Source organism: Periplaneta americana, chromosome 6, assembly GCF_040183065.1.
Source record: "Periplaneta americana isolate PAMFEO1 chromosome 6, P.americana_PAMFEO1_priV1, whole genome shotgun sequence".
NCBI lineage: Eukaryota > Metazoa > Arthropoda > Insecta > Blattodea > Blattidae > Periplaneta > Periplaneta americana.
This window is the reverse complement of record NC_091122.1, coordinates 11,832,830-11,854,506: the sequence shown is the minus strand read 5'-3', so window position 1 is coordinate 11,854,506 and position 21,677 is coordinate 11,832,830. Positions and strand designations below refer to the sequence as shown.

At 35.8% G+C, this 21,677-nt stretch overlaps 1 protein-coding gene across 1 annotated transcript in view; it reads left to right on the top strand.

Moving 5' to 3' along the window:
- Positions 1-16,872, top strand: part of LOC138700995 (uncharacterized) — a 29,642-nt gene extending 12,770 nt beyond the window's left edge. Inside the window, exons 5-6 of the mRNA XM_069827464.1 lie at positions 12,564-12,662; positions 16,738-16,872. Coding sequence (XP_069683565.1) covers positions 12,564-12,614 — 51 coding nt within the window. The 3' untranslated portion in view covers positions 12,615-12,662; positions 16,738-16,872. The remainder of the gene's footprint in view (positions 1-12,563; positions 12,663-16,737) is intronic.
- Positions 16,873-21,677: the final 4,805 nt, after the last annotated feature.

The window sequence follows — 21,677 nt, the reverse complement described above, 5'->3', positions numbered from 1 at the left end:
TCTGCTTGCTTTTTGGTCTTATATCCGCCCTTGTTTTTGTATTACGCCCAACTTCTTTTCTGCTTGTTTCTTGGTCTTATATGCGCCCTTATTTTTCTATTACGCCCAACTTCTTTTCTGGTTGTTTCTTGGTCTTATATCCGCCCTTGTTTTTATATTACGCCCAACTTCTTTTCTGCTTGTTTCTTGGTCTTATATCCGCCCTTGTTTTTCTATTACGCCCAACATCTTTTCTGGTTGTTCCTTGGTCTTATATCCGCCCTTGTTTTTGTATTACGCCCAACTTCTTTTCTGCTTGCTTTTTGGTCTTATATCCGCCCTTGTTTTTCTATTACGCCCAACTTCTTTTCTGCTTGTTTCTTGGTCTTATGTGCGCCCTTATTTTTCTATTACGCCCAACTTCTTTTCTGCTTGTTTCTTGGTATTATATCCGCCCTTGTTTTTCTATTATGCCCAACTTCTTTACTCGTTGTTTCTTGGTCTTATATCCGCCCTTGTTTTTGTATTACGCCCAACTTCTTTTCTGCTTCTTTCTTGGTCTTATATCCGCCCTTGTTTTTCTATTACGCCCAACTTCTTTTCTGGTTGTTTCTTGGTCTTATATCCGCCCTTGTTTTTATATTACGCCCAACTTCTTTTCTGCTTGTTTCTTGGTCTTATATCCGCCCTTGTTTTTCTATTACGCCCAACATCTTTTCTGGTTGTTCCTTGGTCTTATATCCGCCCTTGTTTTTGTATTACGCCCAACTTCTTTTCTGCTTGCTTTTTGGTCTTATATCCGCCCTTGTTTTTGTATTACGCCCAACTTCTTTTCTGGTTGTTCCTTGGTCTTATATCCGCCCTTGTTTTTGTATTACGCCCTTCTTCTTTTCTTCTGTTCTGCTTGTTTCTTGGTCTTATATCCGCCCTTGTCTTTGTATTACGCCCAACTTCTTTTCTGGTTGTTTCTTGGTCTTATATCCGCCCTTGTTTTTCTATTACGCCCAACTTCTTTTCTGCTTGCTTTTTGGTCTTATATCCGCCCTTGTTTTTGTATTACGCCCAACTTCTTTTCTGCTTGCTTTTTGGTCTTATATCCGCCCTTGTTTTTGTATTACGCCCAACTTCTTTTCTGCTTGCTTCTTCGTCTTATATCCGCCCTTGTTTTTGTATTACGCCCAACTTCTTTTCTGCTTGCTTTTTGGTCTTATATCCGCCCTTGTTTTTGTATTACGCCCAACTTCTTTTCTGGTTGTTCCTTGGTCTTATATCCGCCCTTGTTTTTGTATTACGCCCTTCTTCTTTTCTTCTGTTCTGCTTGTTTCTTGGTCTTATATCCGCCCTTGTCTTTGTATTACGCCCAACTTCTTTTCTGGTTGTTTCTTGGTCTTATATCCGCCCTTGTTTTTCTATTACGCCCAACTTCTTTTCTGCTTGCTTTTTGGTCTTATATCCGCCCTTGTTTTTGTATTACGCCCAACTTCTTTTCTGCTTGCTTTTTGGTCTTATATCCGCCCTTGTTTTTGTATTACGCCCAACTTCTTTTCTGCTTGCTTCTTCGTCTTATATCCGCCCTTGTTTTTGTATTACGCCCAACTTCTTTTCTGCTTGCTTTTTGGTCTTATATCCGCCCTTGTTTTTGTATTACGCCCAACTTCTTTTCTGCTTGCTTTTTGGTCTTATATCCGCCCTTGTTTTTCTATTACGCCCAAATTCTTTTCTGCTTGCTTTTTGGTCTTATATCCGGCCTTGTTTTTCTATTACGCCCAACTTCTTTTCTGCTTGCTTTTTGGTCTTATATCCGCCCTTGTTTTTCTATTACGCCCAACTTCTTTTCTGCTTGCTTTTTGGTCTTATATCCGCCCTTGTTTTTCTATTATGCCCAACTTCTTTTCTGCTTGCTTTTTGGTCTGATATCCGCCCTTGTTTTTATATTACGCCCAACTTCTTTTCTGCTTGCTTCTTGGTCTTATATCCGCCCTTGTTTTTGTATTACGCCCAACTTCTTTTCTGCTTGCTTTTTGGTCTTATATCCGCCCTTGTTTTTCTATTACGCCCAACTTCTTTTCTGCTTGCTTTTTGGTCTTATATCCGCCCTTGTTTTTCTATTACGCCCAACTTCTTTTCTGCTTGCTTTTTAGTCTTATATCCGCCCTTGTTTTTCTATTACGCCCAACTTCTTTTCTGCTTGCTTTTTGGTCTTATATCCGCCGTTGTTTTTCTATTACGCCCAACTTCTTTTCTGCTTGCTTTTTGGTCTTATAAACACCCTTGCTTTTGCATTGTGCCCCTCTGCTCTTCTTCTCCTCTCCTTCTCTCTGCTTGGTATAGCAGCTTTTTTTTTAATTTATTTACCTCTCCTCTCTCCCTCCTCGCCTTCTCTCTGCTTGGTATAGCAGCTTTTTTTCAATTTATTTACCTCTCCTGTCTCCCTCCTCGCCTTCTCTCTGCTTGGTATAGCAGCTTTTTTTTTCAATTTATTTACCTCTCCTCTCTCCCTCCTCGCCTTCTCTCTGCTTGGTATAGCAGCTTTTTTTTCAATTTATTTACCTCTCCTCTCTCCCTCCTCGCCTTCTCTCTGCTTGGTATAGCAGCTTTTTTTTCAATTTATTTACCTCTCCTCTCTCCCTCCTCGCCTTCTCTCTGCTTGGTATAGCAGCTTTTTTTTTAATTTATTTACCTCTCCTCTCTCCCTCCTCGCCTTCTCTCTGCTTGGTATAGAAGCTTTTTTTTCAATTTATTTACCTCTCCTCTCTCCCTCCTCGCCTTCTCTCTGCTTGGTATAGCAGCTTTTTTTTCAATTTATTTACCTCTCCTCTCTCCCTCCTCGCCTTCTCTCTGCTTGGTATAGCAGCTTTTTTTTTCAATTTATTTACCTCTCCTCTCTCCCTCCTCGCCTTCTCTCTGCTTGGTATAGCAGCTTTTTTTTCAATTTATTTACCTCTCCTTTCTCCCTCCTCGCCTTCTCTCTGCTTGGTATAGCAGCTTTTTTTTAATTTATTTACCTTTCCTCTCTCCCTCCTCGCCTTCTCTCTGCTTGGTATAGCAGCTTTTTTTTAATTTATTTACCTCTCCTCTCTCCCTCCTCGCCTTCTCTCTGCTTGGTATAGCAGCTTTTTTTTCAATTTATTTACCTCTCCTCTCTCCCTCCTCGCCTTCTCTCTGCTTGGTATAGCAGCTTTTTTTTCAATTTATTTACCTCTCCTCTCTCCCTCCTCGCCTTCTCTCTGCTTGGTATAGCAGCTTTTTTTTCAATTTATTTACCTCTCCTTTCTCCCTCCTCGCCTTCTCTCTGCTTGGTATAGCAGCTTTTTTTTAATTTATTTACCTCTCCTCTCTCCCTCCTCGCCTTCTCTCTGCTTGGTATAGCAGCTTTTTTTTTAATTTATTTAGCTCTCTTCTCTCCCTCCTCGCCTTCTCTCTGCTTGGTATAGCAGCTTTTTTTTTTAATTTATTTACCTCTCCTCTCTCCCTCCTCGCCTTCTCTCTGCTTGGTATAGCAGCTTTTTTTTAATTTATTTACCTCTCCTCTCTCCCTCCTCGCCTTCTCTCTGCTTGGTATAGCAGCTTTTTTTTAATTTATTTACCTCTCCTCTCTCCCTCCTCGCCTTCTCTCTGCTTGGTATAGCAGCTTTTGTCTTTAATTTATTTACCTCTCCTCTCCTCCTCCTCTGCTTCTTTCTTCTTGTATAGCATGTCCTGTCTTTAATTTGCCTATACTACCCTTCTCACCGCTTCCTTCTTGTTGTATATCAGCTGCTGTCTTTATTTTAATTATTCTTCCCCTCTCTCTGCTTGTTTCTTATTGTATATCAGCTGCTGTCTTTATTTTAATTATTCTTCCCTTCTCTCTGCTTGTTTCTTATTGTATATCAGCTGCTGTCTTTATTTTAATTATTCTTCCCTTCTCTCTGCTTCTTTCTTATTGTATATCAGCTGCTGTCTTTATTTTAATTATTCTTCCCTTCTCTCTGCTTCTTTCTTATTGTATATCAGCTGCTGTCTTTATTTTAATTATTCTTCCCTTCTCTCTGCTTGTTTCTTATTGTATATCAGCTGCTGTCTTTATTTTAATTATTCTTCCCTTCTCTCTGCTTCTTTCTTATTGTATATCAGCTGCTGTCTTTATTTTAATTATTCTTCCCTTCTCTCTGCTTGTTTCTTATTGTATATCAGTTGCTGTCTTTATTTTAATTATTCTTCCCTTCTCTCTGCTTGTTTCTTGTTGTATATCAGCTGCTGTCTTTATTTTAATTATTCTTCCCTTCTCTCTGCTTCTCTCTTCTTCTCGTAGCAGCTCTTGTCTTTTCTAAATAATGAGAAATTGTCAAATATAAAGTACAATAAGTATATTTACAATATTAATTCACACAATGAAATGGAAGTTAAACAGAAACATTTATGCCAACATTTTTATTTAAAACTCATTACGGCTAGGAAATGAATTATTTGCGAGCCACACTAAATGCAGCTTGAAATCTAGTAATATATTTTAAATTTCGGTTTTTTGGCGGTAATTTATTAAACACGTTTAAAGCCACAATGTGAAACCACCCTGTATTTACATTTAATCTTGTATTGGTAACATGCAATTGGTAATCAAACATAGTTGTGTATACCGGATTTCACCTGAAATGGATTTATGTTTTTATTAACTTTGATTAAACACTAAAACATATAAATGTCAGCCAGAGTACACCCCATAACAAATAGATGTCTACAAAGGGCGTCAGAAGAAGGATCAGTAACGGCACTACTAGTTTTTTTCCTGCGGGATTAAATTCCTTACCGTATATATCCCACTGCTGTTATCCCACATATGAATCCCATAATGTAATTATAGTATTACACTGCACTGTTAAGAAGTGCTTGAAAGGTCTTTCTGACCATTTTCTTTATTTCTCAGCAACTAGATGGCTCTAGATAATCTCGTACAAGGAGAGTTTATATGAGGATCCCAATTCATAGTTGGGGCCAATATATTTGTTAATAATTTCGCAACGTCAGGTATTGATTCAATATCACCCTTCCCATCTATTTTTCTGTTTCTCTCTGTTTGTCTCTTTTTGTTCCTGTCTTTTTCTTTATTTCTCTTCTGTTCTGCCATCTTCCCCTCTCTTGAGTTCGACGTCTCTCTTCTTTTCTCCTCTCCTTCATCCAGCCACCAGATACTCCCTTATTTGCATATCTAAATATAATAAGGCTAGTATTACACTGTCAAAGTTCTTTGACCAAAGTTCTGTGATAAAAGGTTCGATTTTGAGTATATTACTCTATATAAAATATTTTATCAAAGATAATATAAAATTAAGGAAGAAGAATCATCAGCCTTCATTTAGTCTTTAACTTCGCTCTAGAATATGTCATTAGGAAAGTTCAGGATAACAGGCAGGGTTACATCAGCTTCGTTATCAGAGATCGGAAACAAACCTGTATTATAATATTATGAACTATAGCTAAACATGCATAATATTTTCGTCATTCACTTTTCCATGTCTGTAATAATATAAATATATATATATATTTACTTACTTACAAATTGCTTTTAAGAAACCCGAAAGTTCATTGCCGCCCTCACATAAGCCCGCAAGCGGTCCCTATCCTGTGCAAGATTAATCCAGTCTCTATCATCATACCCCACCTCCTTCAAATCCATTTTAATATTATCCTCCCATCTACGTCTCGGCCTCCCTAAAGGTCTTTTTCCCTCCGGTCTCACAACTAACACTCTATATGCATTTCTGGATTCGCCCATACGTGCTAATTGCCCTGACCATCTCAAACGTCTGGATTTAATGTTCCTAATTATGTCAGGTGAAGAATATAATGCGTGCAGTTCTGTGTTGTGTAACTTTCTCCATTCTCCTGTAACTTCATCCCGCTTAGCCCCAAATATTTTCCTAAGCACCTTATTCTCAAACACCCTTAACCTATGTTCCTCTCTCAGAGTGAGAGTCCAAGTTTCACAACCATACAGAACAACCGGTAATATAACTGTTTTATAAATTCTAACTTTCAGATTTTTGGACAGCAGACTGGATGATAAGAGCTTCTCAACCGAATAATAACAGGCATTCCCATATTTATTCTGCATTTAATTTCCTCCCGAGTGTCATTTAAATTTGTTACTGTTGCTCCAAGATATTTGAATTTTTCCACCTCTTCGTAGGATAAATCTCCAATTTTTATATTTCCATTTCGTACAATATTCTGGTCACGAGATATAATCATATACTTTGTCTTTTCGGGATTTACTTCCAAACCGATTGCTTTACTTGCTTCAAGTAAAATTTCCGTGTTTTCCCTAATCGTTTGTGTATTTTTTCCTAACATATTCAGGTCATCCGCATAGACAAGCAGCTGATGTAACCCATTCAATTCCAAACCCTCTCTGTTATCTTGGACTTTCCTAATGGCATACTCTAGAGCAAAGTTAAAAAGTAAAGGTGATAGTGCATCTCCTTGCTTTAGCCCACAGTGAATTGGAAACGTATCTGACAGAAACTGACCTATATGGACTCTGCTGTACATTTCACTGAGACACATTTTAATTAATCGAACTAGTTTCTTGGGAATACCAAATTCAATAAGAATATCGTATAAAACTTCTCTCTTAACCAAGTCATATGCCTTTTTGAAATCTATGAATAACTGATGTACTGTACCCTTATACTCCCATTTTTTCTCCATTATCTGTCGAATATAAAATATCTGGTCAGTAGTTGATCTATTACGCCTAAAACCGCACTGATGATCCCTAATAATTTCATCTACATATGGAGTAAATCTTCTCAAAAGAATATTGGACAAAATTTTGTACGACGTCAACAAAAGTGATATTCCTCGAAAGTTACTACAGTTAGTCTAGTCCCCCTTCTTAAAGATAGGTACGATTATGGACTCCTTGCATTGTTCTGGCCTATTTATTATTATTGTCATTATTTTGAGACCCCTTACGATCCACGGTGGCCACCCAGTTCGATCATGCATTTAAACGGCACTGCTTACTCCCAATCCCAAGAATTAGTTTGTTAAAATTTTATTTTGTTAAGTTCTGATTTGTTTAATATTAAATTACTTTATTGGAATTTTGGAGCAAGTTGTGACTGAATGAGAGGTGAGAACTGATTCTGCGTGTATTCAGTTCTGTGATGCTATAGATCAGCGGTCGTCAGCACAGAGCACCCTGGGGCTAGCGTCTCTTACCCGCGGAGAACGCAGTGCACCATGGTGCACTCGAGCTGTTCCGTCTCAAATCGACCGAAATATAGAGAAAATTGACCTTACAATTTCTAAATACAATGAAGCCTTTTTTGTACGTAGAGAAGTGTGATACAATGCTTTGTGCAAAGTTTGAGCCATCAGAACTTCATAGTGTTTAAATTAAAAATATTTAAATTTATCATATTTTTATAAAATTAGCAACTTTAAACTGTTGTAGCTCCGAAACCCTTTCACCCAATGATCAAATTCATGGTTTATTTTGATGCTGAGAAGTTAAACTTTATATTGACATATAAAGAGATTTTATTACTTTTTGTGGAAATGGAAAAATTTAGATTTTTCCTCATTAAGACGCCTTTACCAAGGAAAAATATTTTAAAAATATAGTTAGATTCCGCATTGAAAGTACAGATAAACACATATTTTTTACTGATGATATGTTGATAAGAAAGTATTGAAAATATCAAATAAAGAAAATAAATAGTATGCCCGTGAACTAACCAGCTGACTGTGACATGGGAGCTAGCCGAGACAAGCAAGGCCAGGAGACAAACACGTGATGTTTCGTCTAGTAGCGCATATCACAGGTTTTCATAAACACAGGAGTAAAATGACGCCCAACGTTCACTTATCTTCAGCTCTCGGCCAGTGCGTGCGGTACTGCGCCGTTCAAGTCCAGGCGTGTGAAAATAATCTATTTAATACCCTCGAAACTTATTGCCATACCACTAAGCAAACAATGCCGAATTCCTCTTAATAATGCAAGGTTTTTTCTCAATAATTTTTACATTTTTACATATGGGCAAAAAGCCTCAAAGTAAGTAAAATCAGATTATCTGTCTCTCTGTGTACAATAAAAATAAGACTTACTTCTTAACTCAACCTACTAAATGTCAGCTTCAAAATGAGCTCCCGTTCAATGTTCTGCAGTAAATGGTTCCAGAGTTCTAAGCGCTGAAAGAGGCTTGTTTTTATAAAATACGCTAAATTTGTCGTTCAATAATACGAAAAGCGTTTGACTTTCGATAATAAATTTTTGAAAATGCACTCTCCTCAGCACCTTGTGTAAGTAGGAAAAAACTAGAGCATAAAAAAAATGCGAGGTTTTTTACTGATCCATTTCATATGGAATAGCCCACTCGTAGCTGCTAATGGGTATGCTCTCTACCTCTTCCTGCTGCACGGCGGGGCACACGGGACGGCTCCGCTTACCCTTTGCAAATTTCAGCGAGTGCTGACGACCACTGCTATAAGTGTTAAGCATTTATTAGTGCACTACAGAAAATACAGTCCAACCTGGTTAATTCGAAGTTCAAGAGATCGTTAAAATAATCGAATTATCCAAGATTTAAAAAAATATGTAATATGCAAGTTTCAATTTTTCAGTCGGCGGCAAAAGGCACACAAATAAAAAAAGTTAATTATTCTGTTGTATCTAATCACATAAGTCAAGTATTTTTCTAATTTTTTAAATAATAAAATTTCTTGTTTATTAAATTGAAAAGGGTCTTACTTTAACCAACATACATGCATTTCATTATTAAACTTACATTCAGTTAAGAGTAAATTAAAAAAAAAAAGTCTCGCCTGAAAAATTCATTTTTTTTACTTAAGTGCCTTCTCCCGCCGACCAAAGAATTGTTTTCTTGCTTTCTACGCCAGACGCATTTTGATTTACACACACCAACTTTTTCGAGATGAACGGTTCAAAACAACCAACTAAATTTATGAAGACTATAAGGGAATTGTTCGCCTCTCCTCTTGTATAAAAATTCAATGCAATAATAGAAGAAATGAAACTATTTATTCAAAATTTTGCACAATATCACCAAAGTACAGGACATTCAATTTACAAAAATTAAAACTCGATACTTTTGTTTGTTTCGTGTTAACATTTATTTTAGTCTCTGATTCATTCAAAATTCTTCCAGTTTATTTAATAGCGATCGTAAAATTGATTCACTCTCATTTTGTTGGCCTCTAAATAGGATCTTAATTCCTGGATGTGGCCCATGGTCTGGCCGATTGTAGGCAATGGTTTCTCGGGATATTCTGGCCTTTCTTTTTTTTTAGTTTTGGTTATTTAACGACGCTGTATCAACTACGAAGTTATTTAGCGTCGAGATTGGTGATAGCGGTAACGAGATGGTATTTGGCGAGATGAGGCCGAGGATTCGCCATAGATTACCTGGCATTCACTTTACGGTTGGGGAAAACCTCGGAAAAAAAACCAACCAGGTAATCAGCTCAAGTGGGGATCGAACCCGCGCCCGAGCGCAACTTCAGACTGGCAGGCAAGCGCCTTAACCGACTGAGCCACGCCGGTGGCTCCTTTCTTCTCCATGATAAGATACGGCTACAGTTTGCTCGCGCTATATTGTAGACTGACATTCATAATTTAGGAACTGAATTTCGTTGAATTTCACTTCGAATTGCCGAAAAAATTTGCATTACAAACAATTTTGTTACATCGCATTTTATAGGAGGAAGACCGCGCGAAATGTTCGAATCAGTCACGATTTCAAATTAACAACGTTGGAATTATACAAGTTGGACTGTAGTGCCCCTGGATAATTATAAAAAACATGTTACCTGTATTCGAAATGTCCCTCCGCCTCAGATGTGTTATGCAGGTCTTCGTTTTATTTCAATATATCCATTTAGTGCTGCACTGTACGGAATCATCGTCTTAGTTTACGATTGCCTTCAAGTTATTGAATAATTGCAGGAAAGACGTTGGAATTGTGAACCCATAGGTAAAAGAAAGAATCATTATAAATCGTAAATTTGCTCTCTCATCATGGTTGCTATGTTACATACTGATCAATTCTTGCTGTCTATCATGGTTGCTATGTTACTTACTGATCAATTCTTGCTAATTGTTATTGACAATGACAAAAGCCTTTCAATTCCAGAAGTGAACGTAGAAATTTTAAAATGTTATTTGAATGCAGATGTTTTTATTTTCCAACTAAACCCCTGCCTATGCCTAACAAATTTTGACGATGATGATTGTCACAGTAATGATAATATCGAAAATGATTATAATAATAATAATAATAATAATAATAATAATAATAATAATAATAATAATAATAATAATAATAATAATAATAATATTTATTTATTTATGTATTTATGTATTTATTTATTTATGGATTTATTTATTTATTTATGTATTTATTTATGTATTTATTTATGTATTTATGTATTGGTTTATTTATTTTATTTATTTATGTATTTATTTATTTATTTATTTATGTATTTATTTATTTATTTATTTATTTATTTATTACATTTATTTATGTATTTATTTATTTATGTATTTATTTATGTATTTATTTATTTACTTATTTATTTATGTATTTATTTATGTATTTATTTATTTATGTATTTATTTATGTATTTATTTATTTATGTATTTATTTATTTCATTTATTTATTTTTGTATTTATGTATTTATTTATGTATATATTTATTTATTTACTTATTTATTTATTTATTTATTTACTTATTTATGTATTTATTTATTTATGTATTTGTTTATTTATTTTATTTATTTATGTATGTATTTATTTATTTATTTATGTATTTATTTATTTATTTCATTTATTTATTACATTTATTTATTTATTTATTTATTTATGTATTTATTTATGTATTTATGTATTTCATTTATTTATTTTTGTATTTATGTATTTATTTATGTATTTATTTATTTATTTATTTACTTACTTATTTATTTATTTTTTTGTTTATTTATTTCGAATATTAATGTGCAAAACAACAGGACAAAGCCAATTATAGTTTAGCACAAAATAAAAAAACAAAAAAAAAAAAAACAGAACAAATGATTATGAGAATGAATGCCAGAAACTGGCAGTGAGATGAAATACAATCAATATAATGGTCAACATTAACCATTCACCAAATGCAACAAAATAAATGGCAATATCTAACAAATAATAAAAGATATTAAATAACAAGTAAGGATATATCATTCATAAGTAAAATCAAATCAGATCTTGCAAAGTGGCACTTTTAATACACCTGGCTACTGGAGAAAGAGATTTAAACAATTTAGTGAAAAAAATTCTTTGACCACGAAAACCTTTCACGGGAATTCTAAGGTAAGTGTTATGTATAAAAGAATCACAATCAATGACAACATTAATAGCATTATTAAAGAAAGTGTAATCAATATCCTGACGTCTCGAATACAAACTGGCACAGTTAATAATAAAAATAATAATAATAATAATAATAATAATAATAATAATAATAATAATAATAATAATAATGTCTGTTCTCAAAAAAGCTGAAAGTTAGAATTTATAAAACAGTTATATTACTGGTTGTTCTCTATGATTGTGAAACTTGGACTCTCACTTTGAGAGAGGAACAGAGATTAAGGGTGTTTGAGAATAAGGTGCTTAGGAAAATATTTGGGGCTAAGAGGGATGAAGTTACGGGAGAATGGAGAAAGTTACACAACGCAGAACTGCACGCATTGTATTCTTCACCTGACATAATTAGGAACATTAAATCCAGACGTTTGAGATGGGCAGGGCATGTAGCACGTATGGGCGAATCCAGAAATGCATATAGAGTGTTAGTTGGGAGGCCAGAGGGAAAAAGACCTTTTGGAAGGTCGAGACGTAGATGGAAGGATAATATTAAAATGGATTTGAGGGAAGTGGGATATGATGATAAGAGAGTGGATTAATCTTGCTCAGGATAGGGACCAATGGCGGGCTTGTGTGAGGGCGGCAATGAAACTCTGGGTTCCTTAAAAGTCATTTGTGAGTAAGTAAGTAGTAATAATGGTGGTGGTGGTGGTTCAATTTATGCCTTGCCATGATGCAGAAGAAAAATAAAGCAGTTGAAGTTCTAATTTAAATAAGTTCTATCAAATTAACATGCGAAAGTGAAATTGTTGTGTTATATTAGGTTCATAGAGCATTCGTGCACTAAGCAAAGCGTCCCAGGATTGATACCCGGTCCTGGAACAATTTTTCCCTTGAAATTATTCAAGCCTGCTTCACAGGAGCTTCTACCTGAAAGTCAGATTTGTATAATATATTCGTTACTAAAGGTACATTAACAGAAAGCCACAATTTAAGTCACACAGAATTGTGTGCACTCAAAGTTGGGTTTCTGGCGTCTTGTCAGCCCATTTGAGTCGTGTGGATATAAAGGGAAGAATTGTGACGGTGTCGTGTATAGTTCCTGGGATAGCTCAGTTGGTAGAGCATTCGTGCGCTAAGCGAAGGGTCCCAGGATCGATACCCGGCCCCAGAACAATTTTTCCCTTGAAATTATTCAGGTTAGATGTGAGTTTGTGATATTTTTGTCTACAGGCACTGCACCGAGTACCAAGACACTACCTTCCTCATTGCCTCCAGAAGTGAGCTTAAGAGTTGAAGAAGAAAAAGATGAGGAACCACCAACAGAATCAGGTATGGAAAGTTAGGAACTCCTTTTTTGATATATGAGGTTTCTGTTTATTATGTTTAAAAATCTATCCTTTTGAAAGCACTTCATGCTCCCCTTTGGACCTAACACATTTATTCCAAGTTTTGTCCACACCCGTGGAGTAAAGGCTAGCGCTTTAACCCACGTGCCGCCATGCGATATGGCAACGCTGCATCACCACATGCTTCACGCAGTCCCTGAAAACAATTTTTGTGCACTACGACCTCGTGCCATTTCAATTTTGTTCCAGGAATGTTGCTTTAGTTTTGTAAACATGTCTTAGGGTGCTCGCACTATCCCTATGAAAGTCAATGTTCTACACACTGCAGTAGATTGACAGAGTACTGTCACAGCTGGCTGCACTAACTCTTCTAACAGTCCTTGTTCATGTCCACATATCTGGCAGCTCTCGAATGCAGCGTCGTCATGTGACAGCAGTGTTGCCATAACTTTTTATCCAACCTATGTATATAGCCACTTCACTACAGGATAATTTAAATGTAGGTAGGTATCTAGTGATCTTGGTTTAGCAATCGAGTTATTTTATCTCTTACTTCCCAGTATTTAAGACTTGTATTTTCCATGTTGAATCTTTCGTACACTACTTTTAACACTTGAATATAAATAATTGATTAAATGGCGATCTTACTCGTGTTAATTATGTAAGCTATATGAAATATACAGACACACTAAAACACACTCCAACCAAATTCTCAACACACAGATCAATTTCAGAACACACACACTATTTGACACAAATCTTCATCACACGAACGCACCCACCCAGGCAGCGAAGTTGAGATAGCGCCAAGATCTAGTAGGCTCTGAGGATGGTGTCGAATAGCACCGAAACAGCTGTAAGCCACACATGCTTACATAATTAACACGAGTAAGATCGCCATTTAATCAATTACTTGTATTTTGTTGAAGTGCTTCACAGTGTGTTGAATGTTTCATATCCATTTCTTTTTCTTGAGAACACAATACACAATTTGGAGTAGACAGGATGCCAATTCTATGTAAATGTTTACCCAAACCACAGTATAAGAAGCATCAGTAGGGACAACTCTTGTCGGCACCTTTGATGTTGCTGGTACTAAATTCAAACTCAGTAAGGTCTGGTTCTCAATGAATCCAACTGCAGTATGTTGCTGTAGTCGCGACGTTGTTATTTCCGGCGTGACTCCTCCTCTTTGCTTACGTCTTAGGAAGTGAAGGCTCTATAAAGTCTAGGTAGGTTAGTATCGTTCACCATTTTTGTTCTTTCGTTGCCGAGCTACCATATGAGGAATCTATTTGCCTCACCGTTAAACATTATCATGTCGTAACTTCTATGATTATAAATCAAACGCACTGTAATTCAGAAAATAATTGAGCGGCAAATAACATCTTCGTGTGCTTTCTGCGAACGCCAATGAAAGAGCCAAAATGACGGGTGATTATATTAAGTATTTATCGAGCCTTAAGAAATGAATAACGTCTTCACTAGCGAATCACAAGACGCACACGTTTAAATGTAGCTGAACTGCAACGTGATTGGCTGCCGGAAATTAGAGTGACGGGACTATAGTATCAAACCACTATCAAAATATTAGTGAAATATTTATTTATTTTATTGGTCAGTAATACGAATAATCTTGTATGTAGGCCTATATTATGTATCATTAATATTATGTCGCTAGGTTGTCAAAATACTTATATCCATTGTTGACGTTCATGTTCGCACTTCACCGCAATGGACGCCATTGTACTTGGATCAGTTTTACCAACATAAGCCTCAAACAGTGACTTGAACGTTAGCGTCAATTAGTGAATATTTTCATGATGATTGCACACGGAAGTAATTATTATTATGGTTATATTGCCATTCCTTTGCCTCATGTCTTTAAAATCATTAAAAGATGGGTAAAGGATGTTTTCAGTTAATATTAAATTATGCCAACCCTGTCGTAGATGGAGATCCATCTGGTGGAGGTTCCAGATAATACACCCGGTTTCGTGACATGCGCACTCAGAATTTGTTCCCACGAAATGGCTTAGGTGTCTTTACTGTATGTTCTATACTGTGGCCAGACAATCATGACCTGTAAGGAGTCTGAACATGGCCGCAGAAGATTTACTTGGTAGATCAGGAATTAAATCAGGTTTTTCTAGTAAATTTTTCCAATGGGAATACTCTGTAGTATTTAATATTTGGATATTATAATTATTTTTATTTTTATTTTTAATAACTTGTTTTATTCATTACTATGAAATGTTGTAGTTATATTTTTGTTCAATTTTAGTGCCTTTCTTTGCTGAAATGTCGGCTCTCTCATTTCTGCTTAAGGGGAGAGGATGGTATTTTTTAAAACTTTTTTCCTATTTGGTGTAAAATATTAATTTTTTGTATGTAGAGAGCTCATAGCTGTGGCAACTCAACTAAATAAAAATATTTTGAAAAAAAAAACTATTTGTCGGCCCAAATTTGAAAAAAAAAAAACCCCAATGGAGGATTGTACTTAAACCGATATATCTAAACCGTTTTTAAAGACAGATTCAAAAAATTTTTTGAAATGTATTTGCAAAGGCATGTTCTACAAGCTGTCTGTAACAGAATTTTGATATTAGTCCCTACGTTTGTAAAATAAACAATTAAAATTTAGTAACAATTTTCTGATTTCCTTTCTTGCAAACAAACAGACGTATTTTTAAAATGAAATCAATTAACAAAATTCTGTTACAGAGAAAAGGTTCCTAATAGTCTAAAGAATGTGTGTTCTAAATTTCATGCCTGTATCTTTAATAGTTTAGAAATTATATCCATTTTTGTCTAGCAATGTAGCAAAAAAAAATGAAGTTATTGGAAACCGATAAAAGCGGGCGTGTGACTTAAAAGTCCATAGTGCAGGAAGTTTAAAAATGTCGTCTCAGTATCCGATAAGGGCACAAATACCCACAAAATGTTATGCAATGCATTCCACACATATCAAAGAGTATTTTAAAGAATTTTTTTTTAGTTTACTCATTTTTCACCAAAAAAAAATTCCATCCTCTCCCCTTAACTTTTTCAAATTTTCAAATTCAGATTCATATTTATTCACAATTTACATTTGAAATGAATACATATGAATAGATACCCGAAATGAGCATATGCTTGTGCTCTGGTACAGTCCAGTAGTCTACATAAATTTTACAGAGATCAAATAATAATGCTGATGATATAAATAATAGTAACAATAATAATAATAATAATAATAATAATAATAATAATAGTGATAAACAAAAATATTTACAATAATAAAATAAATACTAAGACGGATAACATAAAGTATAAAACCACTAGCGACAGTTAACACAACTTAAATAAGCATATAATAACCGGAAAAAAATGACGAACTCGAAAATCAACAGAAAAGTTCGTTGTATTGCAGACGACAGCAACCGCCGTATTGACATTGTGTTATGCATTATTGGAAGTAGTGGGGAGCCGAAGGTCTACGTAACTGCCGTTCTCTTCGAATCTTTTCATACAATCATGGGAAGTTAATGCTGCAAAACAAAATGTCTACGAGTCAAACTGTTCATTATTACCAGGATAAATACAAATAATACTGAAATATATTAATCAAGTTTCAGTTATAGATCTCCCCTTTTGTGCAAGAGGTATCATATCAAAATATTTTATGAATGGCGGGGAAAATATAAATTTCAAGAACTCTCTAGTGACAAGAGATAGTGACAAGTACAATCAAGTGTATCTGTGGCGATACTAAGAAATCATTTATTGGAGATATACACTGTTATTAATTAACAAAATGATCTATTAATATTATTTTATTACAATGTTTTATCTTATAGGTTACATGCATCTGATAAATGCAATAAAAATTAGTACCATATAATGCTAGTAACACATAAAAAAAAAATAATAAAATTTATCAAATATCATACAAACTACCAGTACTTTTTTTCTATCATTCCTCGGTATCATGTTGTCTATATAACCCTTGCTTAGAGATGTAGAATTACCACCAAATACAGATAGGCTACTACGATCATATCCCATGTGTGTGGCAGATGGGAGTGGCCAGTGTGGACTGGTGTCTGTACAACCTGCGCCCCTCGTGAGCCACAGACAAAATACAGCAAGGGGGCAGTTCCCATGGCATGCAGCCCTGTACCAGTCCAAAGACTTGAACCCAGTCTACAAATGCGGAGGATCATTAATCGGTCCTAAGACAATTCTTACAGGTAAGTGTCTCTCTCTTCAACGCAGCATACAGAAAGTGGCCAAGAACTTTTTTCTACTACATGGATTTTCATGTAATTTTTAGAATTTATTCCATATGAAAATATAGAGGTATGGTCAAAATTTCATGAAATTTTGTTCGGCCACCGGCGTAGCTCGGTCGGTTAAGGCGCTTGCCTGCCGATCTGGAATTGCTCTCGAGCGCAGGTTCGATTCCCGCTTGGGTTTTTTCCGAGGTTTTCCTATGGCGAACCCTCGGCCTCATCTCGTCCAAATATCATATCGCTATCACCAGTTCCATCGACACAAATAACCATGTAGTTGATACAGCGTCATTAAATAACCAAGTAAAAAAAATGGGTTCGATATTTTTGAAGGAAAGAGTTAAATTTATGTTCACTTAAATTTAGAAAACCAACTTTTTTGCTCAGTTTATATTTTTATTCTAGTTTCTTTATATAATTTCAAAGAAAACATATAGGTATGGTTGTTATTAGACAGAGCTAACGCAACATTTGCAATACAAAACGTAGTGGGTTCCCATTTAAAAAAATAAAGTTGACTCTAATATCTTGAAAATTATTTCATGTACAAAATACAGTACGTGTATCACATGTCTCCTTCGATGTAATTTAACCTGTAATTGTCGGTTTGTGTACGAGTATATATGAAACATGTCACACGCTATCGGAGGTGAAAGAGTTAATTGAGCCAATCTGTATAGTAAAACATTGTACATGTGCCCAAAAACTGCATGCTGAAAGCGTCCTTCAGTTTGTGTACACATGTTAAGGACTGGCATTCGTGCTTATTTTCAGCGGCCCACTGTGCAAGTAAAGGCTCAAGCGTGGTTCGACCAGTAGACCCTGAGATTTTGTTCGTCTACCTGGGGAAGTACCACCTGAACCAGTGGAGTGAAGGTGGTGTGCAAGTCAAACAGGTGAGCGATTTGAGTCTAATAGACCTAACTTGACTGGCTAGCTTACAAACTGACTGACCAAAAAATTGTTCCCTTAAAATTTTTCCTGTAAATTTTCTTCCTGACCAAATTGTTGCTTTCTTTGCTCCTTGCTTACATCCTCAAGACCTGTACATGTATTGGTCATTAACCATCAGCTTATCAGAGGGAAGTTGTAAGATATCTAACCTTTTAAGGCTGTGTCAATATTGACCCCAAAACAGCGCCATTTTCACGTCTGCTTTACCATAACATTCATAACGATTAAGGAACAAGCACTGATACATATAATTTCCTGAGAACATTCCTGATCTAATATGAATTGACACAACATTATTTGCTCCAATTGGAGCTGATATGTACCTTACTTATTTATAAATGGCTTTTACAGAACCTGCAGGTTCATTGCCACCCTCACATAAGTCTGCCATTGGTTCCTATCCTGAGCAAGATTAATCCAGTCTCTACCATCATATCTCATCTCCCTCAAATCCGTTTTAATATTATCCTCCCATCTACGCCTCGCCCACCCCAAATGTCTTTTTTCCTTAGATTTCCCAGCTAACACTCTATATGTATTTCTGGATTCGCCCATATATGCTACATGTCCTGCCCATCTCAAACGTCTGGATTTAATATTCCTAATTATGTCAGGTGAAGAATACAATGCGTGCAGTTCTGCGTTGTGTAACTTTCTCCATTCTCCTGTAACTTCATCCCTCTTAGCCCCAAATATTTTCCTAAGCACCTTATTCTCAAACACCCTTAACCTATGTTCCTCTGTCAAAATGAGAGTCCAAGTTTCACAACCATACAGAACAACCAGTAATATAACTGTTTTATAAATTCTAACTTTCAGCTTTTTGACAGCAGACTAGATGATATAACCTTTCAACCGAATAATAACAGGCATTTCCCATATTTGTTCTGTGTTTAATTTCCTTCCAAGTATCCTTTATATTTGTTACTGTTGCTCCCAGGTATTTGAATTTTTCCACCTCTTCAAAGGATAAATCTCAAATTTTCATATTTCCATTTCGTGCAATATTCTCGTCACGAGACATAATCATATACTTTGTCTTTTCGGGATTTACTTTCAAGCCTATCTCTTTACTTGCTTCCAGTAAAATTCCCGTGTTTTCCCTAATCGTTTGTTAGCACAATTAATAAGATAAAAAATTGCATAACAAGAACATTTTCTTCACTATGACTGACTGACCAATCAAACAAATATCTGCCTGTCTGTCTATGTCTCTGTACCTCACCTGAGATGTTATGACTTCTGTATTTCCTTCACATCACTCTGTCTGCCTGTTACCGGTAATCAGTCAGTGAATCAGTACATATGTAAATAAAAGAGTAAATAACTGAGACATGGAATAAGTTACATTAGACATTTTTAATACAGACTCTGCTAACCATTTAACTTTTGAAAGATATCATCCCATAGTCTTTGATTCATTCCCCGGTGACATAAGATTCATATCCCTCCTGCCATTGTTTAAACATTTGCTGAGCAGGTGTTGAAGGTGCTGCTGCACCCTGATTACAACTCGTCCAACTACCGCTCAGACCTGGCGCTGCTGATCCTGACCAGCCCCGTCCAGTTCACCAAGTACGTGCGCCCCATATGCCTGTGGGACAGCCAGCAGGCCGCCCTGGCCAACGTTGTCAACCAGCAGGGCACGGTCAGTACCCCACGTGGCAATTCTTTCTTTGTTCCTCTCTCTCCATCTATACAGGGTGTGAATGGTATAATATAATAATAATCTGTGGCGCTATAGCCCGTGAAGGGCCTAGACAGACCAGCTGGCTTCTGGTCTCACGCCCACATGCCGCAGCAGAGGTGGACGATCATCCAACCAGAATGGAGGTATCGTGTGGTTAACACGATCATCCCCCCAACTGTTATAGCTGGCTTTCGCAACCTGATTTCGCTACCTATCGTAGCTCCCCAAGTGCATCGCGATGCTGGGTGTGCACCGGTCCCATACACTGGCCGAAATTTCATGAGAAAATTTCTTCCCCCATGAGGACTCAAACCAGCGCGCATTCCGAAATGCGAGTCCTAGGCAGGATGCCTTAGACCGAGATGCCACGGTGTGGGATGTGTGAATGGTATAGGTACCGACATTCGTCCTTCATATTACAAAATGAAAAGGAAAATTCTAAAAAGTTTTAAAGTGAAAACACAGATATCTTATTGAAGTCCCATACTACAGCTCCTTAGCTGCGTCATCTCTGTTATGACTAGGGAGCCGGTTTTTATGTGCTAAAAAATTAAAATATATTTATTTTTTATGTGCTAAAAAGTATGAAAATATTTGCTAAAAATAAAAAAATATTTCTTTTAAATATGACGAAAATACCTTACTTAGCTTGGAAAAAAAAAATGTTACTAGGTACTCACCAACCACACTGAGTGCTAGTAGTTGGCCGAGAATTGCAGTGAACAACATAGATCATCTCCAAATTCTCCATCACAAATGCATGCCGATTATCTCTGAACAACGACTTATACTATGAAAACGATCTTTCCACATCACAGGACGTCAGACATGCATATTTAAAGAGAGGAATGTCACAAACACAAACACCGTCAATTTCAGCTACAGGCACACCCTCCAATACTTGAGCAAGTTTACACATTTTTTTATATCCACTGTTTTTCCCAAACACAGTCTGGAATTTGTCCCTTAGTACTTGTACTTCTGAACCTGACAGCGAGTCTAGTTTAATTTCCACGGCACGCATCTCCCTGTTTCAGACAACAGGTTTTTGGATGTTTCGAGTTTTTTTATGGTGTCTCACAAAAAGCTTAGATTTGCTAATAGGAAAGGCAAATCGTTTTTTAAACAGCCATCTTTCAGTATATCTTCAAGGATATCGATTGACGAAGCCCGGTAACAGGAAATCACAACAAGACATATTGCCTCACTTGATGGACATGTGCGAGAGGCGAGAGATTTGTTTAAATGAAATAATGTTCATACCCGAGCTCTTATCTGCTGTGTTTCACAAACAAAGCGTGGAATGAAATCATCTTCAGCAACGATAAACATTCCTAATTATGTGTTGCAAGATCTGTCCTCCTTGTCCATGTTAATTTATTCTCTAATAATGACACTGATATGGTGCCTAGCAGTTCTCAGAACTTGAGGCGAAACTATTACAAAAATGGATCACGGATACACCACACAGCGCTTAGAAACACGAAGCAACCAAGAATTCTTAAAAAGATAACGTACTTCTGAGTGACATAATTGATTTAGTTTTAAAATGTTTAAAAGTTCTTGTAAAAAATTATTTAAGTAAAAAAAACTCCAAGATTTATGTGTTTATAATAGATTTCCTGAAAATATGTATTTACATAATTTTTTGGTGAAAATATGTGATTTTATGTGAAATAAAACTCGTGTTTTAAACTTGAAACTTCATGTTCGGAATTTTTTACTTTGTTAATTGTGTTTTATCACACGCAAAAATAATATTTAATTACATAGGAATCTGCTCCTTAGTTATGACTAGGCCAGGAAAATATATCTTCTTAAAATCTTATGATTTCATCCTCTTCAGGGAAATGCTGTCATGATATCATCACTTAAAATAAGGCGAACATGTCTACTTTCCCCTACAGATGTGCAAATATATATATATATTAATGTTAGAAACACAATAAACTCGTTTTGGCTAAAAAATGGACTCCTGTGGTTTCCCAAATAACTAATTCATTATTATCTCTTAATTCATTAATAAATAAATCTGGGTTCTTAAGATAATAAATAATTAACAAACTAGTACCGGTAATTA